Genomic DNA, 19,024 nt, shown 5'->3' on the forward strand with positions numbered 1-19,024 from the left:
GGTGGCGGGTGCCTGTAGTCCCAGCTACTCGGGAGGCTGAGGCCGGAGAATGGCGTGAACCCGGGAGGCGGAGCTTGCAGTGAGCTGAGATCCGGCCACTGCACTCCAGCCTGGGCGACAGAGCGAGACTCCGTCTCAAAAAAAAAAAAAAAAAAAAAAGAAAAAAAACAAAAACCCACCCGGCCCATTTTTCTCTTGATAAACACATGAGCAGGGGTGGGGGTGCAGCTAAGGAGGTGCAGAGCTGGGTCTCAGGGTCCTGCTCGGGCCCAGTCCAGCTTGAGCTAGGGGTGCCTGGAGACAGGATTGGACCCCGCCTTCTTCTTGCTTTCAGCAGGGCAACCCCTCGGTCTCCTGTGTCCCGCTGGCTGCATGGCAGAGAGGCCGGCAGCTCTGAAATGGCCCCAATCCCACCCCCTTCCAAGGGGTCCAACTGCCTGACCTGCTCAGACCTTCAGCTTCAGGCAGGGGTCACTTAATTTCTCTAAACTGGAGATATAATTTTCATAGTGTAAAATACCTTATATAAGTAGAATTCCATCAGTTTTAAAAACACATATTCTCGAGGCCGGGCGCGGTGGCTCAAGCCTGTAATCCCAGCACTTTGGGAGGCCGAGACGGGCGGATCACGAGGTCAGGAGATCGAGACCATCCTGGCTAACACGGTGAAACCCCGTCTCTACTAAAAAATACAAAAAACTAGCCGGGCGAGGTGGCGGGCGCCTGTAGTCCCAGCTATTCGGGAGGCTGAGGCAGGAGAATGGCGTAAACCCGGGAGGCGGAGCTTGCAGTGAGCCGAGATCGCGCCACTGCACTCCAGCCTGGGCGACAGAGCCAGACTCCGTCTCAAAAACAAACAAACAAACAAACAAACAAACAAAAAAAACACATATTCTCTTATAATCCAGTCACCTACAGAGATGCAAGATACTTCCATACCCTACAGGATGGTCCTTTGGGGCAGGTGTAAAGTTGTAAAGGAGACATTGAGGAGAGGCTGGGGGAACCTGAGAGTGAGGCCTGGGAGGAGGCAGAGAAGGGGGATGTGGGGAGGGAAGAGGTGGGGGAGGGAGAGGCAGAGGCGGAGGAGGCAACTCTGGAGGAGGGGGAGGAGAGGGCTTCCACCAGAGGGCAGCCCCACCTAAGCACTGCAAGCACTCCTAGCAGCTAGGCTCACTTTCCTAGCAGGGTGATATGGGGAGGGCTCTGGAAGTGGCTGGGGGGCACTGACCTGCCTGCACGGTGGAGGCCCAGTGTCGACGGCCTGGCAACCTCCTAATTCTTGATGCAGCATAAGCCTCTCCACCTTCACCTTCCTGGACCTCCCCATGGTGTGGCTTCCTGCTGTTCCAGCTGCTGGGAGTCTTGTCACCAGCAGCCTCGAGGGATGGCCGCAGCTGCAGAGCCCCTCGCCCAGGGCCACACTCCTAGGGGTGGCCACACCTGGTGACTGATGGAGACGACTGCAAAGGCCCTGGCATTCCTGCCTGAGGCAGGACAACTTTGATGGGCCATCTTGGCTCAGGCCTTTTGGGGACCAGCAGGGGCCGTTGCTCCTGGGTGGCCATCACTCCTCCCTCGGCCTCATCTGACCTCCTCACCCTCCCTCCACAGATGTCCATCCCTAAGGTAGTCCTGTAAATATCCTAAAGCCCCAAACTCAGGCTCAGAGTCCCTTCCTGGAGCTTCATTCTGCTCCCTCCAATGGAATGTGATCTTTCCAGCCATGTTCACACTCCTGTCCCCAGTTCCACCCCCAGCCCCCATGCTCACTTACCCCAGGATCCCTGAAAATGTTTGGGCCTGACTGTCCTCTCCACTCTCTCCTGTTGGCTGAAAAGTCCCTGGGGACAGTGCACATAGCCTAGCTTCTGCAGCAACCGTTTCTACTCCTCACCCTGGCCCAGCCCTCCTGGGCTTCTTCTCATGCCTATTCACCCTGCAGGGAGCCCAAGTCTCCTTCCAGGAATCCCATCATCTCCTTGCCCTCTCCCACCCTCAGCTCCTCTGCCCTGGTGCTTTCACTCCAATACCTCAAACTCAGTAGAGCCATCAGCCCCAACACATCTCTCGGCCTATGGCGGCTGCTCTCATGGAGCCCCAGGAATTGTTCCTCTGGGCATAGCTCTTGCGGTGCCCCCTCCGATACTGACCTGGGTCTGGCTGTGGGCATCAGCAAAATTGGTACAAGCCAAGGCTGTGACCGTGCACACTGTGGGTGACTCCAGAGCTCTCGTTCGCTTTGGGATGCCTGCAGCTACAGCCGGGAGGAGCTCAGACGGGGCTATTGAGGACAGGCCACGCAGAGCGTTCCTGTGGGACAGGTGCCGCAGATGGTCCAGCCTCAGCAGACCTCCTGGCCAAATGCAGTCACACAAGTAACCCCAGGTACAATGCTTGGGATAGAACTGCCTCACGGAGCCAGTCAGCCTGCACAACAGGATAAATAATAAGTTGCTACTGCCTGGGCGCAGTGGCTCACATCTGTAATCCCAGCACTGTGGGAGGCCAAGGCAGGCAGATCACCTAAGGTGAGACATTCAAGAGCAGCCTGGCCAATATGGTGAAACCCTGTCTCTACTAAAACATACAAAAATTAGGCCGGGTGCAAGTGGCTCACACCTGTAATCCCAGCACTTTGGGAGGCTGAGGCAGGCAGATCACCTGAGGTTAGGAGTTTGAGACCAGCCTGACCAACATGGAGAAACCCCACTCTACTAAAAATGCAAAATTAGCCGGGCGTGGTGGTGCATGCCTGTAATCCCAGCTACTCGGGAGGCAGAGGCAGAAAAATCACTTGAACCTGGGGGGCGGAGGTTACAGCAAGACGAGATGGCCACTGCACTCCAGCCTGGGCAATAAGAGCAAAACTCCATCTAAAAAAAAAAAAAAAAAAAAAATTAGCCGGGCACGGTGGCTCACACCTGTAATCCCAGAACTTTGGGAGGCTGAGGAAGGTGGATCACCTGAGGTCAGGAGTTCGAGACCAGCCTGGCCAACATAGTATAACCCCATCTCTACTCAAAATACAAAAAAATTAGCTGGGCATGGTGGCAGGCACCTGTAGTCCCAGCTACTCAGGAGGCTGAGGCAGGAGAATCACTTGAGCCTGGGAGGCAGAGGTTGCAGTGAACGGAGATTGTGCCATTGCATTCTAGCCTGGGCAACAAGAGCAAAACTCTGTCTCAAAAACAAAACAAAACAAAAATTAGTGGGGCATGGTGGCACATGCCTGTAATCACAGCTACTTGGGAGGCTGAGGCAGGAGAATCACTTGAACCAGAAAGGCGGAGGTTGCAGTGAGCCGAGATCGCACCACTGTGCTCCAGCCTGGGTGACAAAGCAAGACTCCATCTCAAAAAGAAAAAAACAAAGTTGCTACTAGCATCTACATTTTACACAGCAAATAGGCGACTAAAACAGAAGTTGGCAGCTGCTGGACCAAATACCTAAAATCAGTGGCATTGGCTCCAGGACTGGGTGGCATGGCAAGCAGAGGCCTGAGGAGACTGTCAAGAGAGACAGGGAGTGAAGGAGCCCACGAGGAGGATGGAGGAAAATGAGCCGTGTCAGCAGGATGCCCAAAGAGGCATTGCCACAGCAACCTGGAGATGCAGCTGCACCTGACGCTGGGCTCTGGGCCACGAGATGCAGGCAAAATGTGGAAGTGCCCGGTATGGGATGAAATGCCCCGCCACCAAGTAAGTATGTGTTGAAGCCCCAATCCACAGTGTCTCAGAATATGACAATATTGGGAAATAGGCCCATTGCACACAGATTTAATTAGTTCAAGTGATGGTGGAGTAGGGTGGCCCTTTTTTTTTTTTTTTTTTTTTTTTTAAAGACAGGGTTGACCGGGCGAGGTGGCTCACGCCTATAATCCCAGTACTTTGGGAGGCCGAGGTGGGCAGATCACCTGAGGTCAGGAGTTCGAGACCAGCCTGGTCAACATAGTGAAACCTTGTTTCTACTAAAAATATAAAATTAGGCCGGGCGTGGTGGCTCAAGCCTGTAATCCCAGCACTTTGGGAGGCAGAGGCGGGCGGATCACAAGGTCAGGAGATCGAGACCATCCTGGCTAACACGGTGAAACCCCGTCCCTACTAAAAACACAAAAAACTAGCCGGGCGAGGTGGCGGGCGCCTGTAGTCCCAGCTACTCAGGAGGCTGAGGCAGGAGAATGGCGTAAACCCGGGAGGCGGAGCTTGCAGTGAGCCGAGATCGCGCCACTGCACTCCAGCCTGGGGGACAGAGCAAGACTCCGTCTCAAAAAAAAAAAAAAAAAAAATTATACACCGGGCGCGATGGCTCACGCCTGTAATCCCAGCACTTTGGGAGGCCGAGGCGGGCGGATCACAAGGTCAGGAGATCGAGACCACGGTGAAACCCCATCTCTACTAAAAATACAAAAAAAAATTAGCCGGGCACGGTGGCGGGCGCCTGTAGTCCAGCTACTCAGGAGGCTAAGGCAGGAGAATGGCGTAAACCCGGGAGGCGGAGCTTGCAGTGACCTGAGACCTGGCCACTGCACTCCAGCCTGGGGGACAGAGTGAGACTCCGTCTCAAAAAAAAAAAAAAAGGCCAGGCGCGGTGGCTCACGTCTGTAATCCCAGCACTTTGGGAGGCCGAGGTGGGTGGATCACGAGGTCAGGAGTTCGAGACCATCCTGGCTAACATGGTGAAACCCTGTCTCTACTAAAATTACAAAAAATTAGCCGGGCGTGGTGGCGTGCGCCTGTAGTCCCAGCTACTCAGGAGGCTGAGGCAGGAGAATGGCGTAAACCCGGGAGGCGGAGCGGAGCTTGCAGTGAGCCGAGATTGTGCCACTGCACTCCAGCCTGGGCGACAGAGCGAGACTCCGTCTCAAAAAATAAATAAATAAATAAATAAATAACAAAATAAAATAAAATAAAATTAGCCAGGCATGGTGGCTCATGCCTGTACTGCAATCCCAGCTACTCAGTAGGCTGAGGCAGGAGAATTACATGAACTCAGGAGGTGGAGGTTGCAGTGAGCCAAGATCACACCATTGCACTCCAGCCTGGGCAACAAGAGAGAAACTCCATCTCAAAAACAAACAAACAAACACACACACACAAAAAACACACAGGGTCTCATTCTGTTCTCCAGGCTGGAGTGCAGTGGTACAGTCACAGCTCACTGCAGCCTCGACCTCCTGGGCTCAAGTGGCCCTGCACCTCAGCCACAGGTGTATCTCACTGTACCCAGCTAATTTTTTAAAAATTGGCTGGGCGTGGTGGCTCATGCCTGTAATCCCAGCACTTTGGGAGGCCAAGGCAGGCAGATCACTTGAGGTCAGGAGTTCAAGACCAGCCTGGGCTGATCTTGAAACTCTGTCACTACTAAAAAAATAAAAATAAAAATAAAAAAATTAGCCTAGCCTGGTAATACATACCTGTAATCCCAGCTACTGGGGAGGCTGAGGCAGGAGAATCACTTGAACCCAAGAGGTGGAGATTGCAGTGAGCTGAGATCGCACCCAGTGCACTCCAGCCTGGGCGACAGAACTAGACTCCATCTCAAAAAAAATTTTTTGTTGTTTTTTTTGTATAGGCGAGGTATCACTATGTTGCCCAGGCTGGGCTTGAACTCCTAGGCTCAAGGGAGCCTCTTGCCTTGGCCTCTCGAAGTGCTGGGATTACCGTTGTGAGTCACTGAGCCCGGCCTGTCTTCCATACCTATGGTTCCTTTGTCACAATTAAGACACCAACATTAGGCCGCTCATGCCTGTAATCCCAGCATTTTGGGAGGCCGAGGTGGGTGGATCACCTGAGGTAGGAGTTTGAGACCAGCCTGGCCAACATGGTGAAACCCCATCTCTACTAAAAATATAAAAAACTAGCGTGGTGTTGGGCGCCTGAAATCCCAGCTACTCGGGAGGCTGAGGCAGGAGAATTGCTTGCACTCAGGAGACGGAGGTTGCAGTGAGCTGACACAGCGCCACTGCACTCCAGTCTCAGTGACAGAGTGAGACTCCATCTCAAAAAAAAAAAGAAAGAAAGAAAGAAACCAACCTTGATATGTTACTGCTAACTCCAGGCTTTATTTGGATTTCACTAGTTTTTCTACCTAGGTCCTCTCTCTGTTACAGAAATCTATTCAAGATACGACTTTGCCTTTAGCCATCATGTCTCCTTAGTCTCCTGTGGTCTGTCACAATTTCTCAGTCTTTCCCTGTTTTTCATGACCTTGAGAGTTTTGAGGAGCACTGCTCAATTTTATAGATTGAATGAGTCTTTGGTAAAGTGTCCCTCAGTCGGGGTTTGTCCGATGCACTCTCGTGATGAGGGTTTGGGGTGTAGGGAGGAGACCACAGAGGTGATGTGGGCTTCTCATTGCATCGTCTCAGGGCTGACGTGACATCACTGGTGAGGCTGACCTCAGTCACCTGGTTAACGTGGTGTCTGCCAGATTCTTCTGCTGTCAAGTTACTATTTTTCTTTTCTTTTCTTTTCTTTTCTGAGATAGAGTCTTGCTCTGTCCCCCAGTGTCTCCCAGGCTGGAGTGCAAAGGTGTAGTCTCGGCTCACTGCAACCTCCACCTTTCGGGTTCAAGCGATTCTCCTGCCTCAGCCTCCTGAGTAGCTATGATTACAGGCGCCTGCCACCATGTCCAGCTGGGTGGGCCTGCCCAACCAGTTTTTTTTTGAGAGATGGGGTCTCAGCCGGGCGCGGTGGCTCACGCCTGTAATCTCAGCACTTTGGGAGGCCGAGGCAGGCAGATCACAAGGTCATGACATCGAGACCATACTGGCTAACACGGTGAAATCCTGTCTCTACTAAAAATACAAAAAAAAAAAATTAGCCAGGCGTTGTGGCGGGCGCCTGTAGTCCCAGCTACTTGGGAGACTGAGGCAGGAGAATGGCATGAACCCGGTAGGCAGTGGAGATTGCAGTGAGCAGAGATCGTGCCACTGCACTCCAGCCTGGGCGACAGAGCGAGACTCCGTCTCAAAAAAAAAAAAAAAAAAAAAAAAAGAGATGGAGTCTCACTCTGTTGTCTAGCCTGGTCTCAAACTCCTGGGCTCAAGCGATTCTCTTGCCTCAGCCCAGCCTCCCAAGTAGTTGAGACTATAGGTATGTGGAACCACATCTGGCTCATTTTTTGTATTTTCTGTAGAGACAAAGTTCACCATGTTACCCAGGCTGGTCTCGAACTCCTGGGTTCAAGCAGTCCACCTGCCTTGGCCTCTCAAAGTGCTAGCATCACAGGCGCAAGCCACAACGTTCGGCCTAATAATCTTATTAGTTTGACTCACACTTGCCAGCAACTGTTAGAAAACTCCAAATAGGCTGGGTGCGGTGGCTCACGCCTGTAATCCTAACACTTTAGGAGGCTGAGGCAGGCGGATCACGAGGTCAGGAGTTTGAGACCAGCCTGGCCAGCATGGTGAAACTCTGTCTCTACTGAAAATATAAAAATTAGCCAGGCATGGTGGCAGGCACCTGTAATCCCAGCTACTCGGGACACTGAGGCAGGAGAATCACTTGGAACAGGAAGGCAGAGGTTGCAGTGAGCTGAGATCACACCACTGTACTCCAGCCTGGGCGAAAGAGCGAAACTCCATCTCTACAACAACAAATGTAAATTACAGTAGCTTAAACTGGAAATTTGTCTCTTTCACATAAATAGAGTCCAGTAGAAGCCATGCAGGACTAGCAGGGCAACTCCACAATCATAGAGCTCCCTAGTTCTATGGGTTTGTTTGTTTGTTTTGAGACAGAGTAATTCCAGCACTTTGGGAGGCTGAGGCGGGTGGATCACCTGAGGTCAGGAGTTCAAGACCAGCCTGGCCAACACGGTGAAACCTCATTTCTACTAAAAATACAAACATGAGCCAGGTGTGATGGCACATACCTGTAATCCCAGCTACTCAGGAGGCTGAGACAGGAGAATTGCTTGAGGCCGGGAAGCAGAGGTTGCAGTGAGCCGAGAGCACACCACTGCACTCCAGCCTGGGTGACAGAGCAAGACTCGGTCTCAATAAATAAATAAATAAATAAATAAATAAATAAATAAAATATCCGTTGGGCCATGTGCACCTGCACACCAACAAGCAAGACCTTCCTCCTGCAAGCTGCCCCCTGGTTTCTCTGCCCATGGCAGTGAAACTTCCTGCGTGATCTTTACTGTCCTCTTCTTTCCACCATCTCTTTCCCCCTCCTCCCCTCCCCAGTTCTGCGCTGCTGAGGCCCCTTCCTTGAGGCTGTTCCTGCAGAGGTGTTCATGCCTCTTATGAGTCCCCATCTTACTTAACATGGATTCCTTCTCCCTCTGTTTGGGTCCTCTTCCCCTGTGGCCTCTTGTCTGCCCCTGTGTGTCTGATGCCGGGGCTCCATCCTTGGCCCTCCTCCTGTTCTCCCCCATCTTCTGCGTTGCCAGGGACATCTCATGCAGTGCTTTAGCTTTAGGGACCTCCCAGGGCATGATGGTTTCAGGTCTGTGCTTCCCCCTTTCCTTTCTCCCCAGGGCTTTTCTGCCTTTTCAAAATCTCCCCCACAAGGTCCCATAAGCTCCTCGGGCCTTGTCTAACTCGGAACTCCTGGCTGCCAACCCCTCTCCCCATGGCCTCCAGCCCCAGTGCCCAGGCCAGACACCCTGGACTCCCCTGAGTCCCTTTTCTTCCCAACCCACTTCCCGCCCAGCAGCAAATCCCATCAATGGGAGCCCGGAGCTCAGAACTGCCTGTGATCCTTGCTCCTCTCTGTTCTCCTCTGCCCCTCCCGCTCCCTTTCCTCCCTGCACAATTCCTGTAGCCTCCTGGCCTTTCCCCACCACTCCCTCCCTGGGTCTTAGTGCATCTCTGCTTACAGCTCTCCAGCAGATTCCCACGGCACACAGGACTAAAGCTCTGAGCTATGGCCTCCAAGGACACTGCCCGCCCTTCCCACCTCATCTCAGGCCTCCTTCTCTCTCATCCTCTCTACCCTTGCAGCTTCTCCAGCACACCCAGCTCAGTCCTGTATCACGCCCTTGTGCTGTGCGTGCTCTCTGCCAGGGATGCCCTTCCCCCAAAGCTCTCCAGCCGGAGGGACGCTGCCCCTCCAAACACTCTCCATTCGGGGCCCCCTTATACCACCAGCTCCAGGGAAGAAGGACTTTGCCTGAGTGAAATGGAGCCCTCAACTCAAACCTGTTTGTTACTGCCACTCTAGGACACCTTGAGCCCCATCTTCTGGGGAGTGGGGGTCCCTGCACTTGTGCTGTTAATAACAATTGCTCCCAGGGACTACCTGAAGCCACTTCAGCGGCCCCCATATCCTGCCCCAGCGATGGCTCAGGGTGCCTGTGTGCCCTGAGTTTGAGCAGCTTTGGGATTGGAGGTCAAGCAGAGACTCTTAAGTCATGGTTCCAGGCAGAACTGGCTTCATGAGCCTGCAACCTGGGCAGTCACACAGGGCCCCAGGCTCAGAAAGGCCCCATACTTGGGTTTTTGTTGTTGCTGTAATTTTGGGATGGAGTCTCACTGTGTTTCCCAGGCTGGAGTGCAATGGCGCGATCTCAACGCACCACAACCTCCGCCTCCCAGGTTCAAGCAATTCTACTGCTTCAGCCTCCTGAGCAGCTGGGACTACAGGCATGCACCACTGCACCCCACTTAATAACTTTCTAACAATGGGCTCCACATTTTCATTTGGCATGGAGCCCTGCAAATTACGTAGCTGCTTCTGGTTGCAGGAACGTTCAGCTGATAATGCCTGAAGATCCAGAGAGCCAGGTGCTGCTTTCCCTGGGACCCCATGGCCCACAGCCTTCTCTGCTTCCACAACAGCCCCCAGCACTCAGGAGGCCTCAGGTGCTGCAGTGAGAGCTGGGGGATCCACTAGAGAGGGGAGCGTGGGCCTGGGGTTCCAGCAGGCATGGCGAGCAGGTGTCAGGGACGTGGGCCTGGGGTTCCAGCGGGCACAGGGAGTGGGTGTCAGGGTTGTGGGCCTGGGGTTCCTGCGGGCATGGGGAGCAGGCGTCCGGGCACTGCACATCCTCCCTCCTAGGAGGCCCTGCACCCTGGCCTGGGACTCTCACGCCCACCCCCTTGGAGCAAGCGGCAGCAGCTTTGTGGCTATTGGGGCAAGCATGCACCTCAGGCGCACGGCTTGTTCTCTGGCTGCACCCCACCCCATTGCTGGTTGGAATAGCAGCAGACACCAGATCCAGAATGGGCCAGATTCTGATTTCTGGATTCCACACATTGGTCAGCACTTCTGAGGTCAGGTAGGACAAATTAAGTGCTGCTGGCTGAGAGGCCGGAGTTCCCAGCCTCTCTAGTGATGGGCCCAACCTCAGAGACCTGACTATATACCATCCCTTGCTCCCAGCTGTTCCTGCCTTCAAACCCAAGCTGTGGGGTTTGCTTCAGCCAGCTGGAAGGCACTGGCTCTCTGAGGTCCTAGGAGTGTGCAATAGTGGAAGACCTAGGCATCAGAGTGCCTCCCCTGCCCCCGAAAATGACCCGTGTGGAAGCTGAGGCAGCTTTATTGAAAGGAAGGACAGTGAGTGGGTCTCACAATTTGATCTGCCCCAGAGTGGGGCTGGGAGGTTACCGAGAACGCAGTCCTGGGGTGGAGGAGGCCCTCAGAATCACACCTCCAGGTGTCACACCTCCAGGCTGGACTGAGAGGAGCTGGGCTTGTGACCCACGGGGTTCTTACGCATCACGGTGCGGCGCTAGGGGGTGGCCAGTGGCGAACCACGTGCCGGTAGGAGGTGGCCAGGTAGTCGAAGTAGTTGATGTTGAGTTTCCGGGCGATGTAACGGCCCAAGTATTCCATTTGCTGTGGGAGCAGGTGGCGCTCAACTGGGGCCGGGACAGGACAGACCCCGAGTCGCCGTCCAGGCGTCTCCTTCCCCTACCAGGCCGCATCCCCAGTCCTGCCCGAAGCCCTGGCGCCCTCTCCGGCCCCCAGCAATGAGGACTGCATTGTATTTACCCTCTGCGTGAGGAAACGGCCCCACCCAAAGACCTTAAACAGTGATCTTGTCTTCCTGTTCCGAGAGAGGGCGCGTGTCTGGGCGGAACCCACCTCGTAGCGCTCCGACAGCTGCACCAGCACCAGCGGCTCCAACCTGTGGCCGCCGAGGACCAGCTGGAAGAAGCACCTTCCGTAGGCTGCGGGGAGAGTGGACTCAGCCGGCCTGACCGCCCCTCTGACCTCCCAAGCAGCCTCCCCGTCCCTGGCCCACCCTCCCGGCCAGTCACCGTCGGAGTTGAGGGCCAGGCGCACGTAGACCAGGTGCAAGGGGCCCTGGCACACGGTGCGGCCCTGGATGGAGAAGTGGTACACGCCGCGCGTGTGGTTCAGCACCAGGCGGCGTCGCGGGAGCGACGAGATCACGAGCCACAGGCCCACGCCCACGCCGTACGCGAGGAAGACCCAGGTCTCCTGTTTCTGTACCTGCGGACGCCGCAGGGAGCGTCTGAGCTGAGCGGCACGAGGCCGGCCCTTGGGGGAGGAGGGCGATGGGGGTCGGGCCCAGGGGCTCACACCTCTCTCAGGGAGCCCAAGCTGACCAGGACCACGCAGACGACAAAGAGCAGCATCCCCTTCCACAGCGTGTCCAGGTAGTACTCGAGCACGAAGACTGGGGGCGGCGCGGCGCATGAGGACGCCCCGGCCCTGCCCGCAGCCAGGGGTGGCGGTGCCAGGGCTTGGCCCTGACTGGCTGGGTCCGCGCAGGGCTAGGGGAGGCAGTGTCTCCGCCCCCAGGAGCACCGACTGGCCCCGCCCAGGGCCCTGGTTCTGCCCACCTGGCTCCGCCCTATTCAGGCCCGTCCCCGGACCCGCCCCACCCCGCCCCGCCCAGCCTCGCGCGCACCGTTTGGCTGCTGCTGCATGAATGGGTAGAAGCTATTGTTTTTGAGGCGCCTGGCCAGGTGGCGCTCCGGAGAGGAGAGTCCTAGGGACCAGAGCTGGAAGCGCCAGCCGATGGAGGTCGTGGGCAGGCTGCCGGGCCTGGCCTTAGGCATCTGCGTCAGGCAGAGGTGGTCAGCCCGGCCGCTAGCCCGCTGCCACCGCCTGCTGCCCACAGCGACGCTCCTACCTGGGTGAACAAATTCTTCAGGGCTGCAGGCCCAGGAAGGAGCAGGAGCTCATAGGCGACTGGCAGGGCAGCGAGGCCAGGGAGCGGCCCAGGGTGGACCGCGCACGGGTTCTAGAAGTTCTGGGCGGGTTCTAGAAGGGGCCGCTCTGTTAACCACCTCCTAGGGAGTCCGGGGTGAGGTCCTGCGGTGGGCATTAACTTCTTGGCCAGTCCATCCCCTGGAGGCCCCCTGTATGGCCTGTTCACAGTCCTCATCTGAAAGGTGGATGGATGGACATCCTAGGACTGAGCTGGAGAGAAATTTGCAGGCGGGGACCCCTCAATGAGCCCCACAGCTGGGCGGGGCCCCACCTCTCCCCCTACATGCAACCACAGACAAGCTCACCAGTGTTCCTGAGGGTGGAACACACACACTGGTGCCAGCAGTGGGCAGGCAAAGGCATGGCCACCTGCAGGCTTAAGAGCCCATGGGGCCATCCTGACCCCACAACACACAGGCTCTGGGTTGGCTGTAGCCCCAGTGGCTCCATCAGGTATAACCCGTTGCCCAACCCTACCCTGAGGACCACACACAGAGCTCCCAAAAACGTTTTATTAAAAAAAAATGCTCAAATATCTGAAATTGGGCAAAGGTAGGGGGTGGGCAGGCGGGCTGAGGTGTCCCAGGTCTGTGGCTGCCTAGCTGGGCAAGGGGCTGGTGAGCAGCTGCTCCAGACACCACTGGACTTCCTCCAGGCCCCGGTAGGCCCGCTTCAGACCCCGGGGAAGGCAGCGGCAGGACTCCAGGTTGAGGTAGAGCAGGCCTGGGCAGCTGCTGATCACAGAGCTGTGGGGAAAGCAGGCCACAGGAAGTTGAGCTGTTGCCCCAGAAGGGCTGGGCCAGGTTAGGGAGCTGTGCCTGCTGGTGTTCCACACCTGGCTCTGCCACCCATAGCCACCAAGACCAAGCTCAGTTCCCCTGGTGTCCCTAAGCCCACCCCACGCAGGGGCTTGGACAATATGCATGCCCTCTGACCCCTGGAGCTCTCAGGCCAGGCAGGACACCACTTCCAGGCCCCAGGCAGATGCGGTGACAGCCACCCTGGCTCCAGGGACTGGGGTTAGGGATGCTGACCTGACCGTGCTGGGTGTGACCCGGGTGCCCCTGAGGTTAAGAGAGCACAGGGCTGGGTGTGAGCCCCCAGGGGTGCTTAAGAAGGCAGCCAGGGCCTGCTCCAGGTCCTTCTCACTGAAACCCTGGCCACTCAAGTCCAGTTCTCGCAGTGTATGGCACCACTTCTGAGTCAACAGGGGGCTGCCCTCCTTGGCTAGAGTCAGCCGGTCTGACGTGCCATACAGGCCCAGATGAAGCTGCTCCAGCTCTGAGGTGAGAGGAGTGAGCATAAGCTACAGGGCGACAAGGACTCCCACAACTCACCCGCCCGGCCACCACCCAGGACCGCTGACCCTGGCACAGCACAAGGGTCCCCACACCTCACCCATTCAGCCACCACCCACACCTCACCTGCCTGCCCACCACCCAGGACCATTGACTCCAGCATGGCACAAGGGCCCCCACACCTCATGCGCCTGGCCACAACCCAGAACCACTGACCCCGACACGGCAGATCCTGAAGGCCAGCCGGCGTGATGCGCGCACAGCCACGAAGATCTAGTAAGCGCAAGTTGGGAGAGCCGTGGAGTAGGCGGCCCAGGACCTCGTTGCTTACAAAGTTGCAGGCTGAGCTCGCCAGGCAGAGTTCCTCCAGGCTAGGGAAGCCTGGTCCGGGAGCCACCCCTCGTCCCAGAGGCTTGGGCAGCCACATCAGGTTCAGCAGCCGCAGCACCTGGGGGCAAGGCCCAGGCTGTAGATAGGGGAGCGTATAAAAGGTGGGAGAGGCAGGGCGCCAGGTACCTGGAGCTGGGGGCAGCCTTTCTGCAGAGCCTCAACAGGCAGCTGAAGGGGAATGCTGTTACGGTTGATGCCGCTGCTCACCTCCAGAACCTGGAGCTGGGGGCAGCAGCTGCCCTGCAGAGGTGCGGGGGAAGGGGGTCACAGGGTCAGTGGCCTGGCAGTCCCCGGCTCAGCATCTGCCTCTGCTCCCACCAATGCCAACCTACCAGCAGTGCACCCAGGATGGCTGTCGTCTGGGAGCTGTAAGTCAGCCACAACTTGCGCATTCGGGACCCTGCCTCCTCCAAGAAGCTTACCACAGCTGTGGACTCCACCTAGGGTCCCAATACAAGAGCACCCGTCACCCCAGCCTGGGCTTTTTCAGGGCCCCTTGGGACACAGGGCTCACCATGGAGTGCTGTAGGTCCAGGCTATGGAGCTGGCAGCAGGCTTTGGCTAGCATGACCAGAGCATCAGCAGTCACACCGTGGCAGCCGGAGAGCTTTAGGAAAGTGAGCCGAGGACAGGACTCGCCTACCAGCTGCGGGGAGACAGAGGGGCAGCTGGGGTTGGGAGAGGGCAGGCTAAGATCCACAAGGGAAACAAACAGGTGGCTGGTGCCAACCCCACGCTACCGCCTTAGCTGCGACCTCCTTTCTGCCCATGTCAGGCCTACTTGGGTGTCCCCGCCTCTGACACCTCCCTGCTGGAGGAAACAGCAGGAAAGGAGAACCAGGCAGGCAGGCAGGCCTCCCGATGGAGCAGCGTTGGGCCCTCAAGGTGCCTGACCCACTTCCTAGAGTACTCAACAGTCCCAGAGGGTCACAGCTGGTGTGCAGGGCAGCCTGGAGCTCTCACCTTCAGCACGGGGTGTACCTGAGACTTCCAGTGGATGAGGGTCAGCCTCTGGAGCTGTGAAAACCTGGGCCGACAGCAGAGGCAGAGCTGCACTAATGTTCCCACACGAGTCCTTCCCACCCAACACCTTGGTGCAGGGAGACAGAAGGAGCCTGGAGCCAGGGGACAAGGAAAAGAGGGAACCCCTCACCGATTAGGCATAAGCCACTCCAGGGAAGCAAGAAGCTTCTTCTCCGCCTTGACCCCGCCCTTGGCAGGCCGGCCGGCCAGCGGGGACGACAGGGTCACGGTGTGCCAGAGCGCGGGTTGGGAAGCGGCCTCCTGCCAGCGGCGGCACACGCGCGCAGCCCTGGGAGGACAGCGTGCTGAGGCTGCCGGCCCCTTCGTAGGTGATACCCCCTCTCGCAGCGCAGTGGACATCCCGGCTCAAAGCCGGGCTCCTGGGACTCCAACCGGGCGCCTAAGGGGCTGCGCTCTCGGGCGGAGGGGTGCGCGCTCCGATGCTTTCGCCCTCCGCCCCCGCCCGGGCCACTGCTCGGACCACGTCTGGCCCAAGTCGCTGCGCTCGGCGACGGGCCCGGCAGCAGCGTTACCTGCCGAGGAAGGGCATGGGCCCGTCCGCCGCCACCAACAACCCGAAAATCTGCACCAGGATTTCCAAGGGAATGCGGTCTCCCCAGCCCGCGTCGGGCCCTTCCTCGGGCGAGGGCGCCGGGTCGGGCCTGAGCGTGGCCTTGGGCTTGGCCGCGGCGCGGCCCGGGGGCGGCTGCCGGGGAGTGCGGCGGGCAGCGCGGGGAGTGCGGCGGGCAGCGCGTCGCTGTGCGCGGGTCCGGGCGGGTCCGGGTTCGGACAGCACCAGCAGCATGCTGTCGGACGGAAGCAGGTGGTACCCCGAGCCGCTCGGCGCCAGCCGGTCCCACCACCAGTCCTCGGCCGAGCGGGCCCGCGGCGCTGCCCGAGCTCTGCGCCGGACCTTCCGGGAGGCCGGGGAAGCCATGACCACCGACGGCGCTTGGGGCAGCTCCAGGGAGCGGAACGGGCGGGGCTTACAGACTGACACCCCCCGACTCTTCTCTGCGCCCGCCCGCTGACCCGCTTCCGGGGCGGGACTTCCGGCCGTGGGCCATGCCGGGGGCGGGCCCGGAGTCGCGGCGGGTGAGTCTGGTGGTGGCTGCTGTCGGGTCCTGGGCTGTCTGGACTGAGGCGGCGTCCCTGGGCCGGACGGCGGCGTCCTGGCGTGGCGGGAAGCCGGCACTAGAGCGGGAGCGCACTGGGTGCGGGACCGGGAGGCGTAGAGTCGCCCATCTGAAGCTGGTGAGAGGGCGGCGCCCCTACGAGCAGAGCCGCCCCAGCCACTCCCCTGGGATCTGACTTGGCTCCTGCGGTCCCGGGCACCGCGAAGCCCTGGGGCGTGCTTGGCTCCTGCTGGTAGGCGCCCTGTCCCAGTGTCCGGCTTGGGGTGGTGGTTGCAGTGACTCCAACCCCGCCTCTCCCTGGAGAGGAGGGCTCCACTCGCTCCTTCGGCCTCCTCCCCTGGGGCTGCAGCGACTCGGGCCGGCTTCCTGCTTCCCTACCTGCCGGCGGTCCCGACGCTGGCGGGCGGTGCTGCTGGGTACGTTTTAGCCAATCCTCCCCATCCCCACTCCTGCCCGGGGCTCCCCCTGTTCCCTTGGTCTCACCCTGTTGATTCCGGTTCTGTATCCTGCCTATTTGTCTGTTTCTTTCAAGCTAGAAGAGGTCTTCAGTTCCCAGAAGAGCCAAAGCGTCTCTGGACCTAGGTGGGAAAAGAACTGGCTGTGACCTTTGCCTTGACCTGGAAGGGCGCAGCCTTGGACTGAATGGCAGCACCCACACCCGGCCGTCCGGTGCTGACCCACCTGCTGGTGGCTCTCTTCGGCATGGGCTCCTGGGCTGCGGTCAATGGGATCTGGGTGGAACTACCTGTGGTGGTCAAAGAGCTTCCGGAGGGTGAGTGGGAGGAGGTGCAGGTGTGCCCAGGAAGGTGGGCCCTGTCAGTTCTTCTTCCCTTGGGTATCATGCCCCTGACATGGTCTCCTCCCTTCCCTGCAGGTTGGAGTCTCCCCTCCTACGTCTCTGTGCTTGTGGCGCTGGGGAACCTGGGTCTGCTGGTGGTGACCCTTTGGAGGCGGCTGGCCCCAGGAAAGGGCGAGCGGGTCCCCATCCGGGTGGTGCAGGTGCTGAGCATGGTGGGCACAGCTCTCCTGGCCTTTCTGTGGCACCGCGTGGTCCTAGTGGCAGGACAGTCGCATTCCGTGGCCTTCTTAGCACTGGCCTTTGTGCTGGCGCTGGCATGCTGTGCCTCTAATGTCACTTTCCTGCCCTTCCTGAGCCACCTGCCACCTCGCTTCTTACGGTCATTCTTCCTGGGTCAAGGCCTGAGTGCCCTGCTGCCCTGCGTGCTGGCCCTAGTGCAGGGTGTGGGCCGCCGTGAGTGCCCACCAGCCCCCATCAACGGCACCCCCGGCCCCCCACTCGACTTCCGTGAGCGTTTTCCCGCCAGCACCTTCTTCTGGGCACTGACTGCCCTTCTGGTCGCTTCAGCTGCTGCCTTTCAGGGTCTCCTGCTGCTGTTGCCACCACCATCTGTACCCACAGGGGGCTTAGGATCAGGCCTCCAGGTGGGAGCCCCAGGAGCAGAGGAAGAGGTGGAAGAGGCCTCACCATTGCAAGAGCCACCAAGCCAGGCAGCAGGCACCACCCCTGGTCCAGACCCTAAGGCCTATCAGCTTCTCTCAGCCCACAGTGCCTGCCTCCTGGGGCTGTTGGCTGCCACCAACGCACTGACCAACGGCGTGCTACCTGCTGTGCAAAGCTTTTCCTGCTTACCCTACGGGCGTCTGGCCTACCACCTGGCTGTGGTGCTGGGCAGTGCTGCCAATCCCCTGGCCTGCTTCCTGGCCATGGGTGTGCTGTGCAGGTACACAAGGGCCCTTCAGCCCCTGTGCGGGTGGAACTCAGGGCTGGGAGCCAGGTCCTGGCACAGTCAGCCCTGACACTCTGCTCACTCTCTACAGATCCTTGGCAGGGCTGGGCGGCCTCTCTCTGCTGGGCGTGCTCTTTGGGGGCTACCTGATGGCGCTGGCAGTCCTGAGCCCCTGCCCGCCCCTGGTGGGCACCTCGGCAGGGGTGGTCCTCGTGGTGAGCACACGGGACGTGAAGTGGGGTGGGGGCGTTTTCGTGGAGCAGGCACATCTCACGCTCAGCTGCTGCTGTGTCCCCTCAGGTCCTGTCGTGGGTGCTGTGTCTTGGTGTTTTCTCCTACGTGAAGGTGGCAGCTAGCTCCCTGCTGCATGGCGGGGGCCGGCCGGCATTGCTGGCAGCCGGTGTGGCCATCCAGGTGGGCTCTCTGCTCGGCGCTGTTGCTATGTTCCCCCCCACCAGCATCTATCACGTGTTCCACAGCAGAAAGGACTGTGCAGACCCCTGTGACTCCTGAGCCTGGGCAGGTGGGGACCCCGCTCCCTGACGCCTGTCTTTCCCTCAACACTGCCACCATGCCTGAGTGCCTGCAGCCCAGGAGGCCCGCACACCGGTACACTCGTGGACACCACACACTCCATAGGAGACCCTGGCTCTCTGGGGCGGGGGGAAAGGGCAGGGAGCAGGCTTGGAGCCAGGGACCGGTGGGGGCTGTAGGGTAAGCCCCTGAGCCTAGGACCTACGTGTGGTTTGCATAATAAAACATTTTTATTTAATGAGTTGGCATTAATTCTTTGAGCATCTCTTTCTGTGTGGATGCTTCTGTGAACTAGAGCCATGGCCGGGCCTGTTTAACAGGGGCCACCTCTCCCCAGGCCCTGGGCAGGTCCTTACCCACCGCAGGCTGGTCTCACAGATCGTACAGTCATGGCCCTCTGAGCCCAGACTCCCCTACATTCCTTCTTGGAACTGCCCTGGGCTCTCTGGGCACACAGGAGCTACCAGCTTCGGTGGTCAGAGGAGTAGAGGAGCCTCTTCCCAGCAAGGCCACTGCTCCACGAGCACCTCTCAAGGGCATTAGGGTCAGTTGGATGGGGCTGCAATGTGCCGAGCCCCGTGCCCACCCTTAGCCCTGCAGTGGCGGACTGCCTGCTGGCTTCCCAGGAGTATCCTGCTACGGATTTATACCGGGGGTTGGTGTGCAGGCACCGGGGTACTCAGTGAGGGGGACTCAGAAGAGACAGAGTTTAAGGTTTTAGCCCGTCAGGACCCTTTGGCCTGAGTATTGCCCCC

General features: G+C 58.6%; 3 protein-coding genes across 29 annotated transcripts; 1 reads left to right on the plus strand and 2 right to left on the minus strand.

Annotated features, from left to right (window-relative positions):
- Nucleotides 1-10,478: 10,478 nt before the first annotated feature.
- TMEM249 (transmembrane protein 249) lies at nt 10,479-12,886 on the minus strand. Of its 3 annotated transcripts, XM_073999791.1 has the most exons (4): nt 11,507-12,886; nt 11,219-11,414; nt 11,043-11,128; nt 10,479-10,793 (listed from the first exon to the last, which is right to left on the minus strand). In XM_073999791.1, the coding sequence occupies exons 1-4, from the start codon at nt 11,558-11,560 to the stop codon at nt 10,674-10,676; spliced, it is 456 nt and encodes a 151-aa protein (XP_073855892.1). In that variant the 5' UTR covers nt 11,561-12,886; the 3' UTR covers nt 10,479-10,673. The 3 variants fall into 3 exon arrangements, with proteins under 3 accessions (XP_073855892.1, XP_073855891.1, XP_073855890.1); XM_073999790.1 differs by having other exon boundaries at nt 11,043-11,414; XM_073999789.1 differs by having other exon boundaries at nt 11,043-12,679.
- Nucleotides 12,639-15,816, minus strand: FBXL6 (F-box and leucine rich repeat protein 6). 10 transcript variants are annotated; one of them, XR_012416811.1, is made up of 9 exons: nt 15,385-15,816; nt 14,982-15,140; nt 14,792-14,855; nt 14,343-14,474; nt 14,161-14,268; nt 13,955-14,068; nt 13,655-13,711; nt 13,175-13,421; nt 12,639-12,886 (listed from the first exon to the last, which is right to left on the minus strand). XR_012416811.1 is itself a non-coding variant. In XM_045399366.2 (9 exons), exons 1-9 carry the CDS (start codon nt 15,786-15,788, stop codon nt 12,739-12,741), a joined length of 1,458 nt encoding a protein of 485 aa, XP_045255301.2. In that variant the 5' UTR covers nt 15,789-15,816; the 3' UTR covers nt 12,639-12,738. The 10 variants fall into 10 exon arrangements, 8 of the variants coding, with proteins under 8 accessions (XP_045255301.2, XP_005564407.3, XP_045255299.2 ...); XR_010577593.2 differs by having other exon boundaries at nt 13,175-13,446; nt 13,655-13,904; XM_045399366.2 differs by having other exon boundaries at nt 13,175-13,446.
- A 100-nt stretch (nt 15,817-15,916) lies between these two features.
- On the plus strand, nt 15,917-18,507 carry SLC52A2 (solute carrier family 52 member 2). 16 transcript variants are annotated; one of them, XM_005564348.4, is made up of 5 exons: nt 15,917-16,403; nt 16,520-16,759; nt 16,862-17,729; nt 17,827-17,950; nt 18,036-18,507. In XM_005564348.4, exons 2-5 carry the CDS (start codon nt 16,630-16,632, stop codon nt 18,246-18,248), a joined length of 1,335 nt encoding a protein of 444 aa, XP_005564405.3. In that variant the 5' UTR covers nt 15,917-16,403; nt 16,520-16,629; the 3' UTR covers nt 18,249-18,507. The 16 variants fall into 16 exon arrangements, with proteins under 16 accessions (XP_005564405.3, XP_045255308.1, XP_015310863.3 ...); XM_045399373.2 differs by having other exon boundaries at nt 16,520-16,569; XM_015455377.3 differs by having other exon boundaries at nt 16,524-16,759.
- The last annotated feature ends 517 nt before the right edge of the window (nt 18,508-19,024 follow it).

Source organism: Macaca fascicularis, chromosome 8, assembly GCF_037993035.2.
Source record: "Macaca fascicularis isolate 582-1 chromosome 8, T2T-MFA8v1.1".
Lineage (NCBI taxonomy): Eukaryota > Metazoa > Chordata > Mammalia > Primates > Cercopithecidae > Macaca > Macaca fascicularis.

What these genes read in the sequence shown, in the direction of transcription:
- SLC52A2 (XM_065519863.1), top strand. Translation starts at nt 15,917, where the DNA reads ATGCCGGGGGCGGGCCCGGAGTCGCGGCGGGTGAGTCTGGTGGTGGCT. An exon ending in GAGTCGCCCATCTGAAGCTG is followed by an intron (nt 16,106 to 16,523) that starts GTGAGAGGGCGG and finishes CTTTCAAGCTAG; the next exon opens with AAGAGGTCTTCAGTTCCCAG. An exon ending in CAAAGCGTCTCTGGACCTAG is followed by an intron (nt 16,570 to 16,861) that starts GTGGGAAAAGAA and finishes CCTTCCCTGCAG; the next exon opens with GTTGGAGTCTCCCCTCCTAC.
- TMEM249 (XM_073999789.1), bottom strand. Translation starts at nt 11,621, where the DNA reads ATGCGCCGCGCCGCCCCCAGTCTTCGTGCTCGAGTACTACCTGGACAC. An exon ending in AGCTGTCGGAGCGCTACGAG is followed by an intron (nt 10,794 to 11,042) that starts GTGGGTTCCGCC and finishes CTGCTCCCACAG; the next exon opens with CAAATGGAATACTTGGGCCG.
- FBXL6 (XM_045399364.2), bottom strand. Translation starts at nt 15,788, where the DNA reads ATGGCTTCCCCGGCCTCCCGGAAGGTCCGGCGCAGAGCTCGGGCAGCG. An exon ending in CCCATGCCCTTCCTCGGCAG is followed by an intron (nt 15,141 to 15,384) that starts GTAACGCTGCTG and finishes CTGTCCTCCCAG; the next exon opens with GGCTGCGCGCGTGTGCCGCC. An exon ending in CCATCCTGGGTGCACTGCTG is followed by an intron (nt 14,069 to 14,160) that starts GTAGGTTGGCAT and finishes GCACCTCTGCAG; the next exon opens with GGCAGCTGCTGCCCCCAGCT.